Genomic DNA, 26,944 nt, shown 5'->3' with positions numbered 1-26,944 from the left:
GCACTTACAGTTGACCTGGGCAGAAATTTGATGAACCGTCCTATGACGGTGCAACGTTAACAGTCACTGAGCTCTTCAGTAAGGCCATTCTACTGCCAATGTTTGTCTATTGAGACTGTATGGCTGTGTGCTCAATTTTATACACCTGTCAGGTGTGGCGGAAACAGCCGAATCCACTCATTTGAAGGGGTGTCCACATACCTTTGTATATCTAGTGTAGTTTTGTCAGGGTGCCTGCACATCAGCCCCTCTCAGGCCACCTCTTTCACTTCTCTAATTGTGCTTTGATGTACAGTACAAATATGAGCCATTACAATGACTGTTCAAGTACATTTCACTTCAATGATTCTGAATCATCTCAATCTAAAACAGAGATTTGCATTGTTTCATCAATCCAATGTATTACATACCGTATACGTAACCTTGACATTGGTGTGCTTCAGTTACAATCTTATTGCTAGATTCACAACACAATGATACATACAGTATGTGCTATGAAAGTTAGTGACTGATTAGTGGCTAGGACACAATCAGATCCTTTGGGTGAATAACTACCACGCATAATTAAAACATTCAGTGAAATAAGACTTATAATAAATATGGAAACTTTAAGGCATATAAATATGATATACCCAAGTCTGTTAAAATAGTCATTACAACCTAATGTACATAATGAAAAACATTAATTGTCATTAGTAAGCTAATTCCATCTTATAACAGGTTTGTGCTTTGTGTTCCTCTTCATGACCTTTACGTAAGGCCGACCATATTACACAGGAGGTTTGTGGCACCTGCATTGGGGAAGAGGAGCTCCTGGTAATGGCTGGAGCGGAATGAGTGCAATAGTATCAAATACTGTCAAACTGTATAACAACGTTAGAAAATACCATAACCTTGCTCTGAACAAAACAGTAAAAAAAATCCATGTGTTTGAGTTATAAAAGTACAATTCCTATGATTGCATTGCAACTTTAAAAAACAATACAGCATGATTGTCTATCAATGGATCTACCTCCGATTCTGAAATGGTTACTAATTCACAAACAAAAAGCTGTAAAAGACCTGGCATCAACCAAATTGTCATCTTCAAAGTATTGCATTCCAACAAATATTCCTGACTCTTTTTGACAGTTCAGACACTTTCCTTTACCAATGGTCATCATCCCCTTCTGTAGGTTTTGTTACACCAGTTTCACCAGCGACTTCCTTGCTGTGACTGAAACTTCCTATTCTTCAGGTACTGTTTCACCTCTTCCACCTCAGTAGGGCCCATGCTCTGGTCCACGCCTGGTGCCAACTTATAGCTCAACGGAGACACAATGTACCCGTTGCGGTACAGACAGACCTGCTTGCACATCTCAAAGCAGCTGAAGAGAAGGCCAAAGTATGGAACAATCTGAGGAGGACAAACAGATAAATTGCTTTTGAAGGGGCTCTATAAAATGTGAAGAGCTAGGTTAAAATCTGCCCTGGTAGTAGGACCTGGTTATGATCTTCTTGTCCACAAAGTACACAATTTAATTGGTAGACTGATTATGAGAGGAGATTTTAGACCAGTAAAAGAAACAACTCCATTGCCATCATGAAAAGCCATTTGGAGATGATAGATGAGAGCACTGCATACTGTTCTAGGATCCGACCCACATCTGCCAGCTTGTAATAACCCTGTTATAAATGACCCACAAAGCACATCTCTCTCAAGGTCCATCTCCCAAGTTCTGGGCCATTCTACTGTTTCACTCTGATATAAAAATGGCATTGTTTGATAAATGTGCATTGGCTGTATATTACTATATCTATTACTGCATTATATCTACAGCAGACAAGACTGAGGAGGACTGGTAGAGGGTCAGGGGTAGAGCGCAAAAAATCATTACAGTAATAGGCTAAAAAAATCAAATAAAATGGGAACATGACTTAGGTGGTCCTACCTTGACCATGTTGGCTGTGATGCCACTCCACAGTGTCAGGATGCCCTTGTTTCTGATCACCTGCCTGAAGCAGTCCAACATTCCAGTGAAGTGGATATCAGCGCCGCCATAATGGGGGAGCCGAGGGTTCTGGGCCTGGCGAGAGAAAGAGAGGACAAACATTCCTGAATAGATGAGTTATGACACTCCATTATGTCGTGAAAGATTTCCAGTTACTAGGAAAGTGACCCTAGAGTGCACCAGTATAAAATACATGCATTTAGGATAAATGAATGACAGATATTTGGGACAAACTCATAAGCATGTGATCCAAGTAGTGACCATGGGACCACGCAGCCGTCATACTGCTCAGGAAGGAGACTTGTTCTGTCTCCTAGAGATGAACGTACTTTGGTGCGAAAAGTGCAAATCAATCCCATAACAACAGCAAAGGACCTTGTGAAGATGCTGGAGAAAACAGGTACAAAAGTATCTATATCCACAGTAAAACGAGTCCTATATCGACATTACCTGAAAGGCCATTCAGCAAGGAGGAAGCCACTGCTCCAAAACCACCATAAAAAAGCCAGTACAGTTTGCAACTCCACATGGGTGTAAAAGATTGTACTTTTTAGAGAAATGTCCTCTGGTTTGATGAAATAAAATTAGAATTGTTTGGCCATAATGACCATCGTTATGTTTGGAGGAAAAGGGGAAGCTTGTGGAAGGCTACCCGAAACATTTGACCCATGTTAAACAATTTAAAGGCAATGCTACCAAATACTATTTGAGTGTATGTACATTTCTGACCCACTGGGAATGTGATGAAAGAAATAAAAGCTGAAAGAAATCACTCTACTATTATTCTGACATTTCACATTCTTAAAATAAAGTGGTGATCCTAACTGGCCTAAAACATGGACTTTTTTCTAGGATTAAATGTCAGGAATTGTGAAAAACTGAGTTTAAATGTATTTGGCTAAGGTGTATGTAAACCTCTGATTTCAACGGTATATATGGCTGTAAGTCAACAAGAAAAAGCTCATCCAAAGGGAGCACTCCTAGTGGCCGGTGATTTTAATGCAGGAAAACTTAAATCCGTTTTGATCTAATTTCTGCATCGACAAAGCTATCTAGCAGTCCAATCGATGTAAAAATTAAAACGAAAGCACTACATGATGAGGGATACAAGGGTGTAGTGTAGTATTCTACAGTGTACTGGCGCAGCGGTCTAAGGCACTGCATCTCAGTGCAAGAGGCGTCACTACAGTCCCTGGTTCGATTCCAGGCTGTATCACACCCGACCATGATGTATCACACCCGACCATAGGGTGGCGTACAATTGGCCCAGCGTCGTCCAGGTTTGGCTGTCATTGTAAATAAGAATGTTCTTAACCGACTTGCCTAGTTCAATTTAAAAAATAATGTACTATAGAATTCCATAGTAAGTAATATAGTGTTCTATAGTAAACTGTAGTATTTTTTATGTGGGGAGAGAGACTATGGAATGAATGGAATGATTTTATGAATGGAAATTCCTGACATGTACGATAATTGCTCAAACCGGGGATCTGTGCTTACGGGACATTTGTAACTTGGATGTCACATGACTAGCTATATCCTGACTGCAGCACAGAAGTAATTCATTACAATGACTCTTCACTCAATGGAATATAAGTGAAACCAAATGAACTGAACAAATGTGGGTGTGATCTCAGTACTCTTACAGACAGGACATCGGTATCTTACAAGTTCCAAAACACACTGTAATTTCCTTTTGTCAAGCATGAACCACTCCACCTTGGAGGGCACTTTAATCCATGAGAATAACCATCCCCCAAAGACAACACACTTCCAGTCACGACAGGCTGAGTTTGTTAAGGAAATGCTATGTTACTGGCTGGCTGAAGAAACAAGAACTGCACCCATGCTTTAAGCTTCCTTAAAAATATTTGCTTGTGGGTTGTGTCATCCGTTTCTAATTGAACTTCTTGTTTAGGCCCCCCCAAAAATCTGATATACTTCTATACAAAACATGAACAAAATATATTTCTTAATTCTGTGTGTCTGAAACTAGACAGAGGGAATTAAAGAGGTGCAGTTTGTCTTATGGAGCGAGACTGTGCTTTGTCCACTGTGTGATAGCTGTCAGCTATATTTAGAGAGATTCTCTATAGCGCAGGCAGACCCTGAACAGCATTCACATTCTCAGCTGCCACAGCACCTTGTGGTCACTAATAATAAATTGATAAAAACGGATGTAGTATTCTGTCCTTCATAGAAGTCCTATTGAACCCTGTGTCCTCTCATACATACAGAGAAGGACATGTGAGGGGAGACATGAACTCATACATCAGCCCAATGTATGGTATGTGCCAATAACTATGGTCAGTTATTGTAGTTTAAAGTCTATGAAGATGAATTATTAGTCTTAGTAACGCTTTGAAAGTTTAAACTATCTTTTTTGGCTATTTTCTAAGCTTGTATGTTGCATTTTGTTTAGAAAGTAGAAAAAAACGCATCCACTGGTAGGCTACTTTATCAAGGGCAAGTGTTTTGCTGTGTAAGGACAAGTTTTTTACTACCTGCATGTACTTGTCAGAGGTACCGGTAAAAATGTGTACAAATGCACCACCATATGGACAGATGTGGTATTACCAAACTGAGTGTGTCTCATATAATTGCCCAATGAGTTGAGCGCACTTACCTGCATTTTCCTTTTCACAGTTTCAAAGGGGTAGGAGAGGGTTTGGGCCACTCCTGCGGCTATGCAGCCATTGATGAAGTTCTGTAGGGCAGTGAACCGGAATTGGGGCTTCCGCCACAGCTTGTCCAAGTTGATGTAGACTGCATAGCAACCAATAGAGAAGGGAAATGCACCTGTTGCAGAATAGATCCACAGTTACTAGCTATGTCAACACTGCCCCATAGAAAAACGTATCATCATGATATAAATATTCTCTGTTTGGCTGTTCCAAATTTCAAACAACAATGAAAGCTCTATAATCTGTAAGAAATGTGTTTCACAAGTAAGCAGACTAGACAAACTTTATGTAGAGTGATACAACAAGTTATACTAAATCATTGTTTGGCTTTTCTTAGGAATATCTTTCTCCACATTTCTGTAGTATACAGAGATAGTTGCGTACCGAGGATTGTGAGAGAGAAGCCCCTGTAGAGTGCTCGAAGGCCTTCGGTCTGGTATATATTGGAAAGTGTGTGGACCACCCCCCTGTAGGTAGGCTCTCTGCAGTTCTGAGCTATGAGGCGAGTCTCTGCCACCTCCAGAGGGTACGTGGCCAGCGCTGCACTTATACCAGCTAGCCCACCAGCAAAAATGGCCCTCCACTGAGAGACGTAGCCCAATTCATCCATATGGAGGTGGATGATCCTGGAAAATCAAGAACACAGAGGTCAATGTTTTGGTTCTTAATTATCTTTATAAAGGAGCCTATCTGAAAATATATTTACTTTCATCGTTGCATACGTTATTCATGAGGCAGGTACAGCCAGTGAATATATGCATTATTATGGCTTCAGGTTTTTCAAGATTCTGCCAGAAATTCTAGTAGTAATTAACTGTATGTTATATAACTGTAACAGACTGAGCATCTAATTCAAGAACCGTTAAAATGTATGTTTCATAGAGTAAACATACCATGCAAAGTAAACATGATGTTCTCCATTGAGAACCCACTACCATACGTCCGAAAATTAAGATGGGTGTCGATGTAGAGCCGCAGTAAATCTCATCTGATATTTAATAAACAGCCATAAAGTCTGGCAAACTTGACTTAATAAATATTCACTTAGAGTCAAGAAAGGAGAGGAGCTGCCCTCTTCTTGGAACCCCTGCGTGGACACGATGTACATAACATTTCCCTGGCGAGCGGGGCAGGATTCGAGTTTACATGTGCCCATGCACTGACGCGTGAGGTCTTACTGTCAGCGCTAGAATTAGAAAAAAACATGTACCATATATCCTCAGTTACCATGGCATGGTCGAATGGGAGTACAACAACCATAAACGTCAAGAAGTTAGACATGACTACCTCTGCGTTTGTTTGGATATGAAGTGACACCATACTCGGATGAGTTTTAAGAGCAGTCTGATTGGACAATGATAGAAGGCGTGTCTCACAAGAATCTTAAACACAACGGAAGTGAATTGGATGGAAATGTGTGGCACTAACGTTAGCTATACCAGTTCCGCAGACGACGTCTAAGTAATCATTATGTATTTGCAAATATGTCAACCCAGTATAAAGACGTAGGGCATGTTTGGGACAAAAGACAGTATCAGCCTGGTTGAATATAGCCAACTAGCATGATAATTAAATTAACTATACTGCTAGCTAGCTGTAACGTTCTAGCTAGATAGTTGCAACCTAGCTACTTGTCTAAGATTAACGTTTTCATAACTCAGAAACAACACACCAAATTGCTTATTCACTCACTGTTTGTATGTTGACAAATGGACGGCGCTGTAAGGAAACAGGCGGAGACAGGAGACGAGGTTCCCCTTCCAAAATCCTCGTATGCCTTCTTTCTGGTAGACTACAAGAAAGCTGTGGAGAAAGCCTTTTTTACAGTGAAATGTGCCCACTTGACTCTTGATTTTCACCACCTCCAGGGGCGACGTGACAGTTTTACTGAAAACTCCCGCAAAACCAACGCACATGAAGCCCTGAGAACTTGTCAGTCTGTCATCTGGTTTAACTGTTGCCATTATTACTCTGAATATGTGAATATGTGAATATCTGAATAACCAATTTTCCTCAGCCGATGCTGCTACCTCATCTGTAGGTCTATATTGTATGTAGGACCAGCAGCACATATTGTTTATCATCCGGTGTCCTGATTCCTGTCACGTTGCTCTGAGGGGAGGAGGTACTGGGCATGGGGACGTCTACGGTTCTCTTTCCAGGAAAATGTTTGGCCCCTGGTGGCTATTAATGTATATATGTAGGCTAACGTTACTAGTGGTGCGCGGGTCAGCTGTTTGTTCACCCGCATTTGCTAACCAATCCGCAACCGCCTGACTATGATAAAGTAAAAATCTGAGGCCTGCACCCGACCCTAACCCTCTAATTTATTAAATGCTATGTAGGCTACAGTCAGAGACGGCGGAACCATTTTTTGACAGTGGTGCGTTTTTATTTTGTTGCCTGATTTACTGTAGATATGTTTACGCATATAATTTCCGACATTTTTGTACCCTATTTGTTAGTCAACTTGTCTATATCCTAGTTACATGCAGCGTATCTTCTGTCATTATATCTTGCCCTAGAATACTACATAAACCCTTGCTCACCAGAATAATGTCATAAATCGATAGAATGACCAACCGCCCTTCACCCACACAATATTTAATGACCCTAAACCTGCTGCTATGCGCGTTATGAGTCAACCCGCATCACTAACATCTCGCCTATTGTTGGCAACTTTACTATCTTGTATGATTTAAAAATTCATGAAAACATGAGCACGTGGTAGTAGGTCAAAGTTAGCTGCCTGTAGTATGGCCATAAGATCTGACAAGCCAAGAGGTTCATATATTTAATTTCTTAATAATAATTTAAGAATGATTTAAACCGAAAAGCACAATTTCAAAACCGTTTTTTTTATCCTTCTGAAGTTTTAGGACTTTGTCAAGCAACTAGTTACCAAACCCAAAACATGTATCATGATTTCAGTGTTCAAATGGAGGAATTACATATAATATCTAGTTGTGCGTGCTAGTAGGAAAATGTGCTAAAAATGCAGAATCAATAGTCAACTTTGTGATAAAAGCACCAACTTTGGCACAGAGATGTATGTATCCTGGAAAGGTATACAGTGAGCTACAAAAGTATTGGGACAGGGACACATTTTTTGTTGCTTTGGCTCTGCACTCCAGCACTTTGCAAATGACACAATTACGATGAGGTTAAAGTGCAGACTGTTAGCTTTAATTTGAGGGTATTTAATTCCATATCGGGTGAACCGTTTAGAAATTACAGACTGGGCAGGGGCCTTGGAGGGCATAGGCCCACCCACATGGCAGCCAGGCCCAGCCCATTAGAATGATTTTTTTCACACAAAAGTGCTTTATTACAGACAGAAATACCCCCACCCCGCTCAGACAATCCCACAGGTAAAGAAGCCGGATGTGAGCGTCCTGGGCTGGCGTGGTTACACATGATCTGCGGTTGGGCATACTGGTTGGGCATACAAATGCTCTAAAACGACATTGGAGGCAGTTTATGGTAGAGAAATTAACATTAAATTCTCTGGCAACCACTCTGGTGGACATTCCTGCTGTCAGCATGTCAATAACAATAACACATTTTTGTTTTCAATCATTTTTAAGATATAGCCAATTTCTGTGGCTGTGGTAACTAGTGGAAAGAGTTCAGCTTCCACTTATGATCAATTAATATACTTATTTAAAAGACCACTAGGGGGTGGTCTAAGCCCAGTAACCGTATGCAGTGGAACTCTATGCAGCCAGTCACTTGCATCAGATTACAGGTTTCATGGTTCTATCCCCTGTCCCAAAAGCACAGTACCCTGTTCTTTGTTTTTGTCACAAGATGGCGCACTCAGAGCACACAATCCTATATAATAAGACCTTTTTCTGGTGCCAGGAGGCCATTCCCAAAACTCCAGAAAATCCACGAGGTTATTAACAGTTTACTCTCATATATTCTGAGTATGGTATGCATTAATACAATCTAGTACAGTATAGTTGACTAGTAACAATTTTGCTGGTAGTTTTTTGAATAATCCTCCCCTTGTGTATTGATCATGCATGTCATAGAAATGTCATATGATTACTTTCTACATTAATTATTATTTGGGTTTAGGTAGGAAAGCTTTGAATTAAAGGTGAAAAGTTCATGATTGTCCAAGACATTCCCATGTTCATATTTAGTTTGAACCCTCTATACATTGGCCATACATATACCTCCACTCTCCCTCATCTCTCTCTCTCCTATTTACCAACAGGGTCTTGTAGTTCCTTTCCTGTTAAGGCCCATGTTTGTTTTCTGCCTGTGTCCCCTGCTGGGCTGACAACCTCAGCTGCCTGTGAAGAGCCCACCTCCTGTCGGTGGCTGGGCCACTTGGCTCATTCACAAAGGCTACTGGAATAACAGAACCCTCCAGAGGAAATGACAGCCTGTTCAAAAGAGGTTTCTCCCCCCTCTTGCTCCTCCTTGCTCTGGGTCTTCACCGGGGGTGAGGCAGGGTGTGGTTGGGTGGGTGAGGGGGAATACTGTTTACCACTAAATGCTGAGCTACTGATCTTGATGAAAATGGGGACAAAGAGGATAAACCTAGATTATGGATGATCAATTAAAGTAAAATGGTTCACTCGTTCATATTGATATGGAAATGTTGTAGATAGACAAATACACTATATATACAAAAGTGTTTGGACACCCCGTCAAATGAGTGGATTCGGCTATTTCAGCCACACCCGTTGCTGACAGGTGTATGAAATCGAGCAGAAAGCCAGGAAATCTCCAGAGAGAAATATTAACAGTAGAATGGAAGGTAGACTTGTGGTTAGAGCATTGGGCCAGTAACTGAAAGATTCCAGATCAAATCCCTGAGCTGACAAGGTAAAAATCTGTAGTTCTGCCCCTGAACAAGCCAGTTAAACCCACTGTTCCTAGGCCGTCATTGTAAATAAGAATTTGTTCTTAACTGACTTGTTAAATAAAGGTAAAATAAATACTGAAGAGCTCAGTGATTTTCAACATGGCACTGTCATAGAATGCTACCTTTCCAATAAGTCAGTTTGTAAAATGTCTGCCCTGCTAGAGCTGCCCTGGTCATCTGTAAGTGCTGTTATTGTGAAGTGGAAACGTCTAGGAGCAACAACGGCTTAGCAGCGAAGTGGTAGACCACACAAGCTCATAGAGCGAGACCGCTGAAGCTTGAAGGATGTCTGCAGTTGCAACACTCACTACAGAGTTTCAAACTGCCTCTGGAAGCAACGTCAGCACAATAACTGTTCGTCGGGAGCTTCATGAAATGGGTTCCATGGCCGAGCAGCCACACACAATCTAAGATCGCCATACGCAAAAGCCAAGCATCGGCTGGAGTTGTGTAAAGCTCGACGATATTGGACTTTGGAGCAGTGCAAACACGTTCTCTGGAGTGATGAATCACGCTTCACCATCTGGCAGTCCGACAGATTAATCTAAGTTTTGGCAGATGCCAGGAGAACGCTACCTACCCCAATACATTTGGTGGAGGAGGAATAATGGTCTGGGGCTGTTTTTCATGGTTCCAGCTAAGCCCTTAGCTCCAGTGAAGGGAAATCTTAACACTACAGTATACAATGACATTCTAGACCATTCTGTGCTTCCAACTTCGTGGCAACAGTTTGGGGAAGGCCCTTTCCTGTTTCAGCATGACAATGAACCCGTGCACAAAGCGAAGTCCATACAGAAGTGGTTTGTCGAGATCGGTGTGGAAGAACTTGACTGGCCTGCACAGAGCCCTGACTTCAACCCCATCGAACACCTTCGGGATGAATTGGAACACCGACTGCGAGCCTGGCCTAATAGCCCAACATCAGTCCTGACCTCACTAATGGTCTTGTGTCTGAATGGAACTAAGTCCCAGCAGCCATGTTCTAACATCTAGTGGAAAGCCTTCCAGAAGAGTGGAGTCTGTTATAGCAGCAAAGGGGGGACCAACTCCATATTAATGACCATGATTTTGGAATGAAATGACTTTTGACGAGCAGGTGTCCACAGACTTTTGGTCATGTAGTGTATAATTGGTTCATATCATTAAGTAGGGAACCGATAGTAAGTCACCAAATGCCTTTTTGAAGTCAACATAAACTATTTTAATTTCTACAGGCAGTAAGTGCCTTTGTTGGAGATCGACAGGAGTCATGCTTGAAATAGTTTCGCACTCAACTGACGTCTCAGCCTGGGAAGGCGCTCGGTTTCAGAGGTTCTCCTCTTGACTGTGTCACCTTGCTCCAACTGAAGAATGTCAGAGTGGGAATGAGAATTTTCCCTGGTCCCAAGAGCAATAAAAGATCCAGTACTTCCTTTGAAAGTGCTAGGAAAAAACCCTTTGATCTCACTGTCATATGCATGTGGTTCCTAATACAAGATAATGGGCTGGCTTTCTTGAAAGATAAGTGGTGTGAAGTGTGTGTGCTGCATCTTATCAATTAGTGCCTGAGCGATTTCAAAGGACACCCAGGGTATGTGTTGCCACACGGTCTCCACTGCCTGGACAGCAGTGTCATTTGGTGTCCATTCTTTCCCCCTCGCTCACAATGTCATCCCCCACAGTCCTTTGTATGGGATAGGGATAGAGCACTGGCTCTATCCTGTATGTCTACACCTAGTGCCCTCCTGCTTGCCCAGCCCTCTCCATGAATAAGTATTTCCTCCACTCTTAGGCGCGGGAGCCACCAGCCTCTTTTTGTCCATCGTCTCCATGTCCCAGGGCCTGGCATATAGCAGCAGGAGAAGGCTAGGTGGGGCATTGTCATGCCCTGGCATGTCATGTGCAAATCTACCCCTGATCTCCCACTTTGAAGTGGGAGTGCTGGAGGAACTGTAACTGGGCTTTGGGATGTTGCTGGGGATTTGCACCAGGCAGACTGGGATTCCCCCCTCCCCCTCACAGACTGGTGCCAGTCCCAGAGACTACTGCAATACAATCGCACCTCATTATCTGGGACAGCCACATCACAGACCTGTGTTGGGAAGGGAGGGGAGTATGGAGAAGGAGGGGAAAGGGAGGGTAGGGTGGGGATGGAGGGGTGTGGTTGGGTGAGGGGTGAAATGGTGGGAGAGATGAGGGATAAGCAGAATCCAGGCACTGTGTCAACACCTCCGGCCTACAGTAGAGAGACTCAGGACACACTTTCTGACCCACTTCACAGGGAGGATAGAGTTGTTATGCACAGAAGCCTGCTTTTAAATGAATGGTTTCAGTAATGGGTTAACTGTGAAAGCTTACCACTGACCGTTAGCAATGTCCCACACAGCACAGCAATTCAGTAGTGATGAACAAAGTGTACTTTATATTTATTACTGCATACTGCACTTTCAGATATATGACATTTTACATCAACCAGACCAGCACAGTCTAATAGCTTTTCAAAATCAAATAAAACCTTGACTGACTTTCCAGACTTTTCTTTTGCTTAGGTAATATTCAGGGAGAAATTACACGCCCAACATTTTTCCCCCCTCTATTTGCATATTAGGCAAAATAATGAATATCCATGCTTTGAAAAATGCTAGATATTATGTATTACTGTGTAACTCACTACACTCTGAGACTTGTCTTTGTCTTCAAGGATGCAGATGAAGAGGCCCATTGTCTATCTGTGAGGAGGAGGCTGGGTAGGGGTAGAACTAAAAGCTCTGGGCTCCTCCTGGCAGCTGATCAAATCTAATTTTATTTGTCACATACGCCGAATACCATGAAATGCTTACTTACAGGCCCTTAACCAACAATGCAGTTCAAGAAATAGAGTTAATAAAATATTTTTCTAAATAAACTAAAGTTAAAATAAATTTTTTTTTAAAAGTAACACATTTACATAACAATAACAATGCTATATACAGGGGATACCAGTACCATGTCAATGTGCGGGGGTACAGGTTAATCAAGGTCATTTGTAAAGTAACTATGCATAGATAATGAACAGCGAGTAGCAGCAGTGTAAAAACAAAGGGGGTGGGGGTCAATGTAAATAATCCAGGTGGCCATTTTGATGTCCTCCTATCTTCACATGTACGATCATTAAATCAATATAAAATCTAAGGAACAGGAAGCCAGATGGCCTTCCCCCAGACCTCCATGACCTAGCAGGTCAGAGCCCTCTCAGAGCCACCATGGCTAGTGTACAACCGGCCCATGGAAGAAAGCCCTTTGAAGGCATAGACATTCAACAAGAAGCACATGAATGACTTAAGGGGACAAATAAGCTGTTACGACTCAGGTCAAATCAGTGTTTGTGTTTCCATCCACATCAAAGGCTCAGGCTTGTTTGATATTCATCCCCACACCTTGATCCATGCCGTGGACAGGTAGAGAGGGGAGGAGCAGTCCATTGAGAGGAAAGGGGGCTTGTGGTCTCTCCACAGCTCTGGGCAAAGGGCAGTTGACCCAGACGAGGGGTCTGGCGGTGCCTCTCATTCCCTAGCGTGCAATTGGCCCCTTCACACTTACCTCAAGCAATGTAAGGCTGCCCTGTTGAGTACATACTGTACATGCCTCTGTAGATGCCATATTCAGATGAGCTATCCACAGCTCTCATTAAATACTCAGCAGCCAATACTTTTATACTCAATATGGTACAGTACGTCACTCTTCGCATGTCTTATACTCAGTCACCATGAAAACTGGCTTCTTTGAGTCCACCATTACACTTTTATAGGTGCACCATAGGGCACTGACAAGCGGTTCCAGGATGTCAATTCTCAATTCAATCACCCTTTGTGATAATAAATATTAGCGATAGCGATATTACTGTAAATTTTGACATTTTAGTTTCTCCCGAGATTGCGAGACATAATTCATATATTGATGTAATGTTTTTACTCTCAGTTTCTGGTGAAAAAAACGACACTAACCATGAGCCTTGCGGTCTGTGTCATCCAATCACAAGGTAGATACAAGTCACGTGATGCTCGAGCGAACATGTGTGTGTGCCAATGGGCCACGCCACTTGTATCTGCCCCGTGATTGGACGATATGACATCTATCAAATGGCATCATGTGCTCGCCAACAGATCATGTGACTTGCATCTGCTCTGTGACTGGACAACAAAGACCTCAGTGCTGTATGCCATGAGTAATTTAACCTCCTAACCCCGGTATATACACTACACAGTCTTGTATCCTTATTTTTTTTTTCATATATCAAGTTGGGATATGCAATAAAAAAATCATTACACCCTTGTACAAGACAAATACAAGCACCCCCAAATGGTTAATTATTATGTCTGTATCACCGCCTGGTATGGCAACTGCACCGTGATCAACCGCAAGGCTCTACAGAGGGTGATGCGGACAGTCCAATACATTCCTGGGGAAGAGCTCCCTGCCCTCCAGGACATTTATGCCAGCCGGTGTGTGAGGAAAGCCCAGAGGATCGTCAAGGACTCCAGTCTTAAACATTGGATGTCGGACCAATAGGCTCCGAGACAGCTTCTACCACCAGGCCAGCAGACTGTTGAACGGCTAAACCTTATCTGTCTACCCGCCTGCACCTTAAGAGACTATTTGCACTGACACTCTCTCTCTCTCACACACACACACACACACACACCATCGTCGCCACTGCTGTTATAATTTATTATTGTTATTTATTTAAGCTTAGCTACTTGTATATAACAGTCATCCTAATGTGACATAGAGTGTGTATAAATCAGAGTGTATATCCTGTTGTGCACATACTTCTCATAACTAGTTTTTCTTCCTTTATTTCCTTCCACTCTTTATTACTATTATCACATTTTAGGGAAGACCCAGATGCAGACAGTGTCGAAGTAACAGGGGGCAGGCAAAACGACAAGTCAAGGAAAGGCAGAGGTCGGTAATCCAGATCAGAGTCCAAAAGGTACAGAACGGCAGGCAGTCTCAGGGTCATTGCAGGCAGAGGTCAATAATTCAGTGTGAAGTGACAATGTACAGAACGGCAGGCAGGCTCAGGGTAGGCAGAATGGTAAAAACCGGGAAAACTAGAAACAGACAGGAGCAAGGGGCTGTGAGAAATTAGTTTGATTCTAGACACATGAAAAGTGGGATATATACGGAGGGTACAGGGCAACAGAAGACAAACAGCAGAGGGGCTAATGACCTTGGAGATGGGGAAAGGGCCGATAAACCGGGGGGAAAGTTTGGACTCCACCTGGAGGGGCAGATCTCGGATGGACAGCCATACCTTCTGCCCGAGACGATACCGGGGGCCGAGGTCCGGTGGCGATACACTTGTAGTCGATAGCTGGAGGTGGTCTTGAGAAGTGCCGACCGGGCTCTCTTCCAGGTACAACGACAGCGGCGGACGAACATCTGGGCCGAAGGTATGCCGAGCTATTACTCTTGCTCAGAGAAGAGCGGGGGCTGATAACCCAGGGAACACTCAAAGGGCAAAAGACCTGTGGCAGAGCAAGGAAGGGTGTTGCGGGCATATTCGACCTACACTAGTTGCTGGCTCCAGGTGGTGTTTTTTTAATAGATTTTTAATTTAACATTTTATTTAACTCGGCAAGTCAGTTAAGAACAAATTCTTATTTACAATGACGGCCTACTCCTGCCAAACTCAGACGGTGCTGGGCCAAATGTGCGCTGCCCTATGGGACTCCCAATCACGGCTGGATGTGATACAGCCTGGATTGAGTTGTCGGAGACCAGGCAGAGAAGAGTCATCTCCAGGTCTTCGTTGGCTCGCTCCGACTGGCCGTTGGACTGGGGGTGGAACCCGGAGGACAGGCTGGCCGATGACCCAATGAGTAGGTAGAACGCCTTTCAGAACCGGGACGAGAACTGATGACCCCAGTTGGAGACCATGTCCATTGGAGTCCATGGGTCCAGAAGACATGCTGCACCATGAGTTGGGCCGTCTCTTTGGCAGAGGGTAGCTTGGGGAGAGGAATGAAGTGGGCGGCTTTGGAAACCCGGTCCACTACTGGCGGTGTTGCCATCAGACTGGCGGAGACCCGTGACAAAGTCCAGGAATATGTGAGACCAGGGACGGTTGGGACAGGCAGAGGTTGAAGGAGATCAGCCGGAGCTTGCCAAGGAGTCTTGTTCTGCGCACAGATCGTGCATGCGGCGATGAACGTGGAGACGTCAGGAACCATGGTAGGCCACCAAAAGCATTGTCGCACAAAGGCCAGGGTCCGAAGGGAGCCTGGGTGACAGGCACTCCAGGTCCAAGGAGCTGACCGCGTCAGGAACAAACATCTGGTTATCTGACTCCCCCTTCCCCCTCGGGGTTTGGCTGGGAACGCTGCGCCTCACGAACATGCTTCCCTATTCCCCAGCTGAGTGCCGTCGCCAGGCATGAGGTGGGAAAGATGGTCTAGGGTTCCAGGGTAGTAGCCATGGGGCTATAGCGGCTTGACATTCTTGGATCCCGATCGGTATGAGAGGAAGAAGTTGAACCGGGTGAAAAGCAGGGCCCAGCTAGCTTGTCTGGAATTGAGACGCTTGGAGGTGTGGAGATATTCCAGGTTCCTGTGGTCCGCCCACACAATGAACGGATGTTCCGCCCCTCCAGCCAGTGCCTCCACTCCTCCAATGCAATCTTCACCGCGAGAAGCTTATGATTCCCCACATCGTAGTTCCTCTCCGTGGTGTTGAGGCGATGGGAGAAGGCACAGGCATGTTACTTGAGGTCCAGGGCAGAATGCTGGGACAGGACAGCCCCCACTCCGACATCCGAAGCATCTGCCTCCACCACGAACTGGCGGGACGGGTCAGGATGAACCAAGATGTTAGCTCTGGTAAAACGGTGTTTGAGATCCTGGAGTGCTCAGTCAGCAGCTGGGGACCACGTGAAAGGAACCCAGGGAGAGGTGAGTGCAGACAGGGGGAAGCCAGGGTGTTGTAACCCCGGATAAAGCGGCGATAAAAGTTGGCGAATCCCAGGAAACGTTGCAGCTGCACTCTGGACGTAGGCTGGGGGAGTCAGCATTCTGTAACGGTTCTGTAACGACAGACACTGGGAGACGAGAAGCAAGTACAGGGTGTGGATTTAATAATAAATAGACATGAAACAAAACAAGAACAGAGCCTGGACAGGATAAATAAAACAACATCAATGCAGACACGGGAATGAAACTGAGGAAGTGACAAATATAGGGGAGGTAATGAATGACGTGATGGAGTCCAGGTGAGTCCAATGAAGTGTTGGTGCGCCTAACGATGGTGACAGTTGTGCGTAAAGATGAGCGACCTCAAGCGCCAGAGAGGAGGAGTGGGAACAGACGTGAGAACAATTTGTTATTCTTGTACTTTATTTGGCATTTAATCCTTGATTTATATTGATAGTGTACCGCATTGTTGAGAAGAGTTAGCAAGTAAGCATTTCACTGTACCATTTACACCAGTGTCCTGTGCACATGACCATTGAACTTTGACTTGATTTAGGGGCGATAGTGGAGAGGGTATAGGGTGCACCTCTCTGATTCAGAGGGATTGGGTTAAATGCGGAAGACACATTTCAGTTGAATGCATTCAGTTGTATAACTGACTAGGGGGGTCATCAATGAGGTCACCTTCCGAAATGCATCCCACCAGACTCATCTTGATTTCTGTGTAGGCCAGAGGTCAGGTTAAACAGTAGTTTGATTGAATGGCTGTTCACAGGCCAGTGTGAAATGACAGCTCTATTGCAATGTGTGAGCGGGGAGGAGGGGGCTACTCTGGCCTTTGTGTGGCCCACAGACTGAGTGCACAGCCCCCATTGTTAGAACTCGACCGCCCAGCCCCTCAAACTCTCTCCCCAACCTGCTTTGTCTTGAGCAATGGGACCATTTCCTTCATCCAGGTCAGGACTACGTTGTGACTTTGAACACAAGTCCTCCCTGTCTGACTTTGCTGTCTGCACACCCATAAATACACACAACGGTAGCCAGATGGACTGTTGTGACCTTACTGGGAAAAGGTAACTATTTAACCCCTTGTGTGCCTTGTAAGGCTGAGGAGAAGAGGATTGAAAACCTGATTAAATGTATTTTTTTTCACATACAGGTACTGATCAAGTCATATGGATAACTTGTAAGTCTTTCTAAGAGCATTTAGGTCATCCACATACAACATGACCAAAATAGTTGAATAAACCTGTGGGTTATGACTTGATTGAATGGATGAATACTTCTTGGATCAATAGGTCCCAGCCGTGTCACAGTTCAAGTTTTAATATCACGTGCACAAGGAAAGTGAAATGCATTTCTGGCATGCTTGAAACCCAGTAATGCAGTAATTAATATCAATGTAGGACTAAAAATACACAAGGTAGAACAAAAACACACAAGAAATAAAAATAAGAAATAAGAAGAACACAATAAGTAAATAAGCTATATACAGGGTCAGTCAGTTCCAGTACCATAAATCAATGTGCAGGGATACTGGAGTGATAGAGGTAGATACGGTGCATTCTGAAAGTATTCAGACCCCTTGACTTTTTCCAAATTTTGTTACTTTACAACCTTATATTAAACTTGATTAAATCGTTCCCCCCCCCTCATCAATCTACACACAATTCCCAATAATGACAAAGCAAAAACAAGTTTAGACATTTTTGTAAATGTATTAAAAGTAAAAAATGTAATGTATCACATTTACATAAGTATTCAGACCCTTTACTCAGTACTTTATAGAAGCACCTTCAGCAGCAATTACAGCCTTGAGTCTTCTTGGGTATGACGCTACAAGCTTGGCACACCTATATTTGGGGAGCTTTTCCTATTCTTCTCTGCTGATCGTCTCAAGCTCTGCACAGCTATTTCAAGTCTCTCCAGAGATGTTCAACAGGGTTCAAGTCCGGGCTCTGGCTGTGCCGCTCAAGGACATTCAGAGACTTGCCCGAAGCCACTTCTGCGTTGTCTTGGCTGTGTGCTTAGGGTCATTGTCCTGTTGGAAGGTGAACCTTCGCCCAAGTCTGAGGTCCTGAGTGCTCTGGAGCAGGTTTTCATGAAGGATCTCGCTGCGCTTCGATCATCTTTCCCTCAATCGTGACTAGTCTCCCAGTCCCTGCCTCTGAAAAACATCCCCACAGCATGATGTTACCACCACCATGCTTCACCGTAGGAATGGTGCCAGGTTTCCTCCAGACGTGACGCTTGGCATTAAGGCCAAAGAGTTCAATCTTGCTTTCATCAGACTAGATAATCTTGTTTCTCATTGTCTGAGAGTCCTTTAAGTGCCTTTTGGCAAACTCCAAGCTGACTGTCATGTGCCTTTTACTGAGGCGTGGCTTCTGTCTGGCCACTCTACCATAAAGGCCTGATTGGTGGAGTGCTACAGAGATGGTTGTCCTTCTGGAAGGTTCTCCTACAGTGCCTTGCGAAAGTATTCGGCCCCCTTGAACTTTGCGACCTTTTGCCACATTTCAGGCTTCAAACATAAAGATATAAAACTGTATTTTTTTTTGAAGAATCAACAACAAGTGGGACACAATCATGCCGCTCTAGTTGTTGATTCTTCACAAAAAAATACAGTTTTATATCTTTATGTTTGAATCCTGAAATGTGGCAAAAGGTCGCAAAGTTCAAGGGGGCCGAATACTTTCGCAAGGCACTGTATCTCCACAGAGGAACTCCGGAGCTCTGTCCATCGAGTTCTTGGTCACCTCCCTGACCATGGCCCTTCTCCCCGATTTCTCAATTTGGCCGGGCAGCCAGATCTAGGAAGAGTCTTGGTGGTTCCAAACTTCTTCCATTTAAGAATGATGGAGGCCACTGTGTTCTTGGGGACCTTCAATGCTGCAGAAATTTTTTGGCACCCTTCCCCAGATCTGTGCCTCGACACAATTCTGTCTCTGAGCTCTACACACAATTCCTTCAACGTCATGGCTTGGTTTTTGCTCTGACACACACTGTCAACTGTGCAACCTCATATAGACAGGTGTGTGCCTTTCCAAATCATGTCCATTCAATTGAATTTATCACAGGTGAACTCCAATCAAGTTGTAGAAACATCTCAAGGATAATCAATGAAAACAGGATGCACCTGAGCTTAATTTTGAGTGTCATAGCAAAGGGTCTGAATAATTATGTAATTTAGGTGTTTCTGTTTTTTTTTAAATATAAATATGCAAAAAAGTCAAAAAATCTATTTTAGCGTTTGTCATTATGGGGTATTGTGTGTAGATTAATGGGGGGGAAGTACTTAAATCCATTTTAGAGTAAGGCTGTAACATAACAACATTTGGAAAAAGTCAAGGGGTCGAAATACTTTCCGAATGCACAGTATACATAAGGGTAAGGTGATTAGGCATCAGGATATATGATAAACAGAGTATAAGCAGCCTATTTGATGATTGTATGTGAGTTTGTGTGCATGTGTGTAGAGTCAGTATAAATATGTGTGCATGTTAGGTGTGTGAGAGCAAATGGAGTGAGTGAGTATATATATATATATATATATATATATATATATATATATATATATATATATATATATATATATATATATATATATATGGGTCATCTCATATAGACATTTTGTTAGCTATTTAGCAGTCTTATGGTTTGGGAGCCTGTTAGTGTCAGACTTGATGCACCGGTACCGCTTGCGATGCGGAAGCAGAGAGAACAGTCTATGGCTTGGTTGGCTGGAGTCTAATGATTTTCCAGGCCTTCTTTTCACACCGCCTGATATAGAGCTCCTGGATAGCAGGGAACCTGGCCCCAGTGATGCTCTGAGCTGTCCGCATCACACTCTGTAGCGCCATGCGATCGGTGGCCGTGCTGTTGCCATACGAAGCAGTGATGCAGCCAGTCAAGATGCTCTCAATGGTACAGCTGTAGAGCTTTTTGAGGATTTAAGGGCCCATTCCAAACCATTTTAACCTCCTAAGGGGGAAGATGCGCTGTCATGCCTTCTTCACGACTGTGTGTATGTGGACCATTTTAAGACCTTAGTGATGTGGACACCGAAGAACTTGAAGCTCTCGACCCGCTCCACTGCAGACCTGTCGATGTGGATGGGGGCGTGCTCGTTCTCCCCATTTACTGTAGTCCACAATCAGCTCCTTGGACTTATTGACGTTGAGGGAGAGGTTGTTGTCCCGGCACCACACTGCCAGGTCACTGACTTTCTCCCTGTAGACTGTCTCATTGTCGCTGGTGATCAGGCCTACCATCGTCATGCCATCTGCAAACTTGATGATGGTGTTGGAGTAGTGCGGGCCACACAGTCGTGGGTGAACAGGGAGTACAGGAGGGGACTACGTACACACCTCTGTGGGGACCCCGTGTTGAGGGTCAGTGTGGCGGATGTGTTGTTGCCTACCCTCACCACCTGTGGGTGGCCCGTCACGATGTCCAGGATCCAGTTGCAGAGGGAGGTGTTCAGTCCCAGGGTCCTAAGCTTGGTGACGAGCTTGGAGGGGACAATGGTGTTGAACGCTGAGCTGTAGTCAAAGAACAGCTTTCTCACATAGGTATTCTTCTTATCTATGTGGGGGAGGGCAGTGTGGAGTGCAACTGAGATTGCGTCGTCTATGGGTTTAGAGTGTCTGGGATGATGGAGTTGATGTGTGCCATAACCAGCCTTTCAAAGCACTTCATGATTACGGATGTGAGTACTACAGGCGGTAGTCATTGTGGCATGAAGCCTTAGAGCTATTGTTGGGATTACAGACTGGGGCAAGGAAAGGTTGAAAATGACTGTGAATATGCCTGCCAGCTGTTCTGCTCACGCTCTGAGAACGTGCCCTGATATACCGTCCGGCCCTGCAGCCTTGTGAGTGTTGACCTGATTAAAGACCGTACTCACATCGGCCTCGGAGAGCAAGATCACACAGTCCTCTGGGTCGGTGTGGGCCCTCGCGCACGGCAAGGTGTTGTTATTGTCAAAGTGTAAAATGCATTGAGTTCGTCTGGTAGAGAGGCATTGTTGGGCACATCACGTCTGGGTCTTCCTTGAGTCTGCATGGTCAAAGTAAGAGACATGTCACAAGCTCTAATTGTACTTATAGATTGTAAATTATAAACTGGGTGGTTCGAGCCCTGAATGCTGATTTGGCTGAAAGCTGTACTTTAGCAGACCGTATACCATGGGTATGACAAAACATTTATTTTTACTGCTCTAATTACATTGGTAACCAGTTAATTATAGCAATAAGGCACCTCGGGGGTTTGTGATACATGGCCAACATACCACAGCTAAGGGCTGTATCCAGACACTCTGTGTTGTGTCGTGCATAAGAACAGCCCTTAGTCGTAGTATATTGGTCATATACCACACCCCCTCAGGCCTTATTACTTAAATACATAACCAGACTTACTGGTCTAAGATAGCCTCTCAGCTAACATGAATAATAGGCCCAGCTACTCTCCCCTCTGTATTTATTTGGCCTGGTGGTTAGAGTGTCCGCCCAGAGGTTGGAAGGATAGGAGTTAGAATCCCGGCATGAGTCATATCAAAGACTAAAACTGGGACCAGATGCATCATTATTAAGGAGATAGATTTGAGGTGAGGCCCTGCGATAGACTAGCTTCCTGTCCAGGGTGTGTACTTGTACATCAAGCTGCCTCAAGCTAAAGAAACAGGAGATAGGCTCCTGCTCCTATGAGCTCTTCCGGCTTAAAGCTACTTACTTCATTTTGGATTTGAGATCAAACATTTTATATGTGGTGACCATACATAATGACATCTTTTATTTAAGGGTATTTTCATACATGTCTGTTTTACCGTTTGGAAATTAAAGCACTTTATGTATGTATCTAGTCCTCCCATTTGAAGGTGACATAAGTATTTGTACAAATTCACTTATAATGTATTAAAGTAGCCAAAAGTTTAGTATTTGGTCCCATATTGTTATCACGCAATGACTACATCAAGCTTGTGACTCTGTGTTGGATGCATTAGCAGTTTGTTTCGGTTGTGTTTCGGATTATGTTCTGTCCAATAAAAATGCATGGTACATAATATATTGTGTCATTTTGGTGTCACTTTTATTGTAAATAAGAATATAATATATTCCTCAACACTATGGGATGCTACCATGATTACAGATAATCATGAATGATGAATGAATGAGTGAGAAAGTTACAGAGGCACAAAGATCATCCCCCCCCCAAAACAATGTATGATATGTATGAAATGTTTGAAATGTATGATATTTATGCCTCTAACTTTCTCACTTATGACATTATTTACCATTCATTTCTATTAGACACAACATCATCCGAAACACAGCCAAAACAAACTGCAAATGGATCAACAACAACAGCATATGAAACCTTTGATCTTAAATCCAAAATGCTGGAGTATAGAGCCACGTCAAAAGTTTTAGCTTCAATGTCCAATTAAATACAGAGAAGGAGTCTATTTGGCTGGGAGAGGGCAGGGAAAGAAAGCAGCACCCTCACTCTATCCTTATGAGGGACTGCCTACCTTATCCAGGCAAGCCCTTCATATTGATAAGAGGAGGAAAAGGTCAAAGTGCACCCAGGAGCGGCGTGGGCAGTTAAGGTCAACACAGTGCTGTGAGGGAGTCTGCATTGAGCAGGGAGGAGGAGAGGAAAATGAACTGATAACAATCTCTGAGGGGTTACAGAATGACATGCTGGGCAGACGAGCAGAGCAACATGACAGGTACAAACAAGCACTCTAAGGGCCCCTCAGCGGGCTATGAGGACAGCAAATAATACATGGGGCATATTCCTGGGTCACTGGTCAAGTTAAGGAGAGTGAGGTTTTACACAACTCTCTCTCTCAAGTCAACGCAAGGGGCTTTATTGGCCTGGGAAACATATGTTTACATTGCCAAAGCAAGTGAAATGGATAAACAAAAGTGAAATAGACAATAAACGTAAACAGTAAATATTACAATCACACAAGTTCCAAAAGAATAAAGATATTTTAAATGTCATATTATGTCTATATACAGTTTCGTAGCGATGTGAAAATAGTTAAAGTAGAAAAGATAAAACAAATAAATATGGGTTGTATTTACAATGGTGTTTGTTCTTCACTGGTTGTCCTTTTCTTGTTGCAACAGGTCACAAATCTTGCTGCAGTGATTGCACACTGAGGTATTCCACCGAATAGATATGGGTGTTTATCAAAATTGGATTTGTTTTCAAATTCTTAGTGGGTCTGTGTAATCTCAGGGAAACGTGTCTCTAATATGGTCATACATTTGGCACGAGGTTAGGAAGTGCAGCTCAGTTTCCACCTCATTTTGTGGGCAGTGTGCACATAGCCTGTCTTCTCTTGAGAGCCAGGTCTGCCTATGGCGGCCTTTCTCAATAGCAAGGCTATGCTCACTGAGTTGGTACATAGTCAAATCTTTCCTTCATTTTGGGTTAGTCACAGTGGTCAGGTATTGTCCCACTGTGTACTCTGTTTAGTGCCAAATAGAATTCTAGTTCTTTGGTTTTTAGTTCTTTTTGTTTTCTCATGATTTGGTTGGGACTAATTGTGTTGCTGTCATGGGGCTCTGTTCACTAACACAAACAGACCCCACAGGACCCCCCCCCCCCTCTCTCTTCCTCATAACACACTGTAGCACACACTGTAATAGCAAATGATTTAGGGGCTCTGTGCACCAAAAGGACTATGCTTAACACGGTATGCACACAACTTTCCACAGTATAGGTTAACTTCTCTGTAGGAACACTGACTACATTTCTTTTCTATAGGTCTTCATAAAGCTGGTGGAGAAACACACATACAGACATTGAACATTTTAAAGAAAAAAGGAAATGAAGGCAGTATTTCTGTCTCACGGGTCAGAAGCCGACTCCACACACCACAAGTCTGTTGAAGCGACACTTGGATGTCACAATATGGCCATGTGGGGGGTGAGGGGAGGTGACCTCTGTAGTCTCTCTGTGGTCACTGATTTAGGGCCTGCATGTGGAGGCCAGACAGAGCCTGGGGTCGGAGGTGCAAGCTGTGGCCTGAAACAGATGCCTTGCTGTCTAGCCCAGGGGTAGGGGAGGAGGAGCGGGGGTAGGGGGCTGCATGTGAAGTTAATGTGCCCTCAGTTTCCCCCTAGCAACAGTTAAGCAATAGAGAGATATTCACTGCACCTGCGCCTAGGTCTCTGTCTGTGTGTGTGTGTGTGTGCGTGCGTGCCTGTGTGTGTGTGTGTGTGTGTGTGTGTGTGTGTGTGTGTGTGTGTGTGTGTGTGTGTGTGTGTGTGTGTGTGTGTGTGTGTGTGTGTGTGTGTGTGTGTGTGTGTGTGTGTGTGTGTGTGTGTGTGTGCAGACGTCCTCTTATGTGTAACCACTCACTTTCTATGATATTCTTTCCTTCGGAGTGTACATTTCTGAATAAAACATTTTTAACAGGAAAATTACATAACAGTACAAAGCATTGCATTTTACTGCCCTAATCTAAAGGCAAATTCATAGGCCACTAAGGCCAGCCAGCAAATCTCCCTTAACTCCTTATGTAACACCATATAACAGTAACTGACAGAACCAGATTGACTTGTGCTCTGTGTACTCTATTTGGCCCGTTTAAAAGACATACAGTATCCCATTACAGACGTGGTGTATCAATTTATAACAGCCAAGCTCCACATAAAAGGATTAAGATGTAAGGGGCCTTAATGATCAGCTTTGTCCTAAAGACATCAAAGGCCCTGGTGGAGTGAGATTGCAGCTGCCTTACCTGACGGTGTGAGCTTCTCCTCTCTCGCTGGCGGTGCGGCCAAGAAAGTGTTTGTGTTGAGGATGTTTTACCGCTCTCAGGAAAGACAAACAGCTTAATTCTTGTTTGTGGGCCCCCTACCTCAAACAGAGGGCCGTGGGTCCTTTCTGTGAGAGAGAGAGAGAGAGAGAGAGACAGTATGTGTTGCATTGTTAGGCTAGTGTTTATCTTGTCTCTTTCTTTTTCTTCCCTCCTTGCCACCTTCTTTTTACTTCCAGCATTTCCCGTCAGCTGCCATGCCAGATTAATTGTGCCGTGGGTTCTGGTGTGGTTCATCATATAGCTTTTTAATAGCAGCGAAACAGATGAATTAATTACAGCAAAATAAGACACCTTGAAGTCATGCACCTTGAAGTCATGCAGTAATTTGTGAAAATGTATAACACCTTCAAAAAGACAGATAAATACACCAAATGTATCCTTTAGATAAGTGTACCTCTCTAAATATTATTTAAAGAGGTACCCTTACTTGGTTCAGTGAGAAACAGCAACACATTAACTTGTGTTAGTCATCCTACAATTGACCACATGGTGTCACTCTTACTCATCAAAGCTCATTAGCTTCAAGCAATGCGACAGTCTTAAGAAGGGGCTCCTCATGCCTCTGTTCAATTCCAGTGGTCTACACAATGACTCACAATTGAATACCTCCTGCTCCCGGATATTGCAATTGTACCGTATAACGTCAATATCTAAATCTTTAGATCTCTTCCATTGGATCTGTTGGTGGTAAGAAACTTAAACTGGTCTATGTTACAATTAATAACAGTTATACATGTTTTCTGAGAAGGCTGTGAGGTTATCACAAAACTGTTCAGAAATACATGAGTGAATTAAGTTTTGTGAGAAGTAGGACACTAGACATTTTCTGGATAGAAGTGTTGTTACACATCCATTGAGCACAACATGTCAACAAATGTATGTCTTTGGCTGTAGCTTTTCCTTAGCAGGCCTATAAATCACAGGGGAACAGGCCCTAACAGAGAGGTTTTATGACACAGAGACTTCCCTTCCATCCTGCAGGGGGTATGAAGCTAACACTGTTCATGTGTCAAAAGCCTTTTAACTGGTAGGGTCCCAAAGCAAGTATTATTACTTCATTGGGCACCATTCAGACGGCTCCTTTGTATTCAATGTCTTACCAATAAATCAGGGAAGGGAGAAACTGAAGGGAAAACATAGCTTTTAAACACTGTATTGTGTGTCACTTTTCTCACCCTCTAACGCAAGGTGAGTTGAGAGAAACTGATAAGGTTATTACAATTGAAATGCACAGTTACAATTTTCTCTCATAAAACTGTTATGCATACAAACTCTGGAGTCTTTAAGCATCCTCAATTGATCATTCATCCTCAATGCATACTTAATTGATCATTACATTGTAGGCTACTAGCAGAAAAAAATGGTATTCACTTTTAATTTAACACAAAATGGTCATCACTTTTAATTTAACATTACGTGATAATTTTGCCAATTAAAATCGAAGCTTTCCCAAAATGTGTTTATTACTTCATAGGCTACAATCTAGGCTGCTACTATGTGAAGAAGGGACTGCCCATTGTAAAATATCGTGAAATGCAGATGATGACACGTACAGGAGGAAGGTGTTCAATATTTAAGGATGAAAGAATATCTATGCATTGAGTCACTCACGTGTG

At 43.5% G+C, this 26,944-nt stretch overlaps 1 protein-coding gene across 3 annotated transcripts; it reads right to left on the bottom strand.

Moving 5' to 3' along the window:
• Nucleotides 1-320: 320 nt before the first annotated feature.
• On the bottom strand, nucleotides 321-6,941 carry LOC109910048 (solute carrier family 25 member 43-like). Of its 3 annotated transcripts, none has more exons than XM_020509196.2 (5): nucleotides 6,368-6,941; nucleotides 5,060-5,301; nucleotides 4,618-4,790; nucleotides 1,932-2,066; nucleotides 321-1,396 (listed from the first exon to the last, which is right to left on the bottom strand). In XM_020509196.2, the coding sequence occupies exons 1-5, from the start codon at nucleotides 6,757-6,759 to the stop codon at nucleotides 1,193-1,195; spliced, it is 1,146 nt and encodes a 381-aa protein (XP_020364785.1). In that variant the 5' UTR covers nucleotides 6,760-6,941; the 3' UTR covers nucleotides 321-1,192. The 3 variants fall into 3 exon arrangements, with proteins under 3 accessions (XP_020364785.1, XP_020364786.1, XP_020364787.1); XM_020509197.2 differs by lacking the exon at nucleotides 6,368-6,941 and adding an exon at nucleotides 5,886-5,992; XM_020509198.2 differs by lacking the exon at nucleotides 6,368-6,941 and adding an exon at nucleotides 5,569-5,971.
• Between the last annotated feature and the right edge of the window lie 20,003 nt (nucleotides 6,942-26,944).

The sequence above is a fragment of the Oncorhynchus kisutch genome, linkage group LG19 (assembly GCF_002021735.2).
Source record: "Oncorhynchus kisutch isolate 150728-3 linkage group LG19, Okis_V2, whole genome shotgun sequence".
In the NCBI taxonomy this organism is placed as follows: Eukaryota; Metazoa; Chordata; class Actinopteri; order Salmoniformes; family Salmonidae; genus Oncorhynchus; species Oncorhynchus kisutch.
The sequence above is the reverse complement of the archived record's forward strand: the minus strand, read 5'-3'. Positions and strand labels throughout refer to the sequence as shown.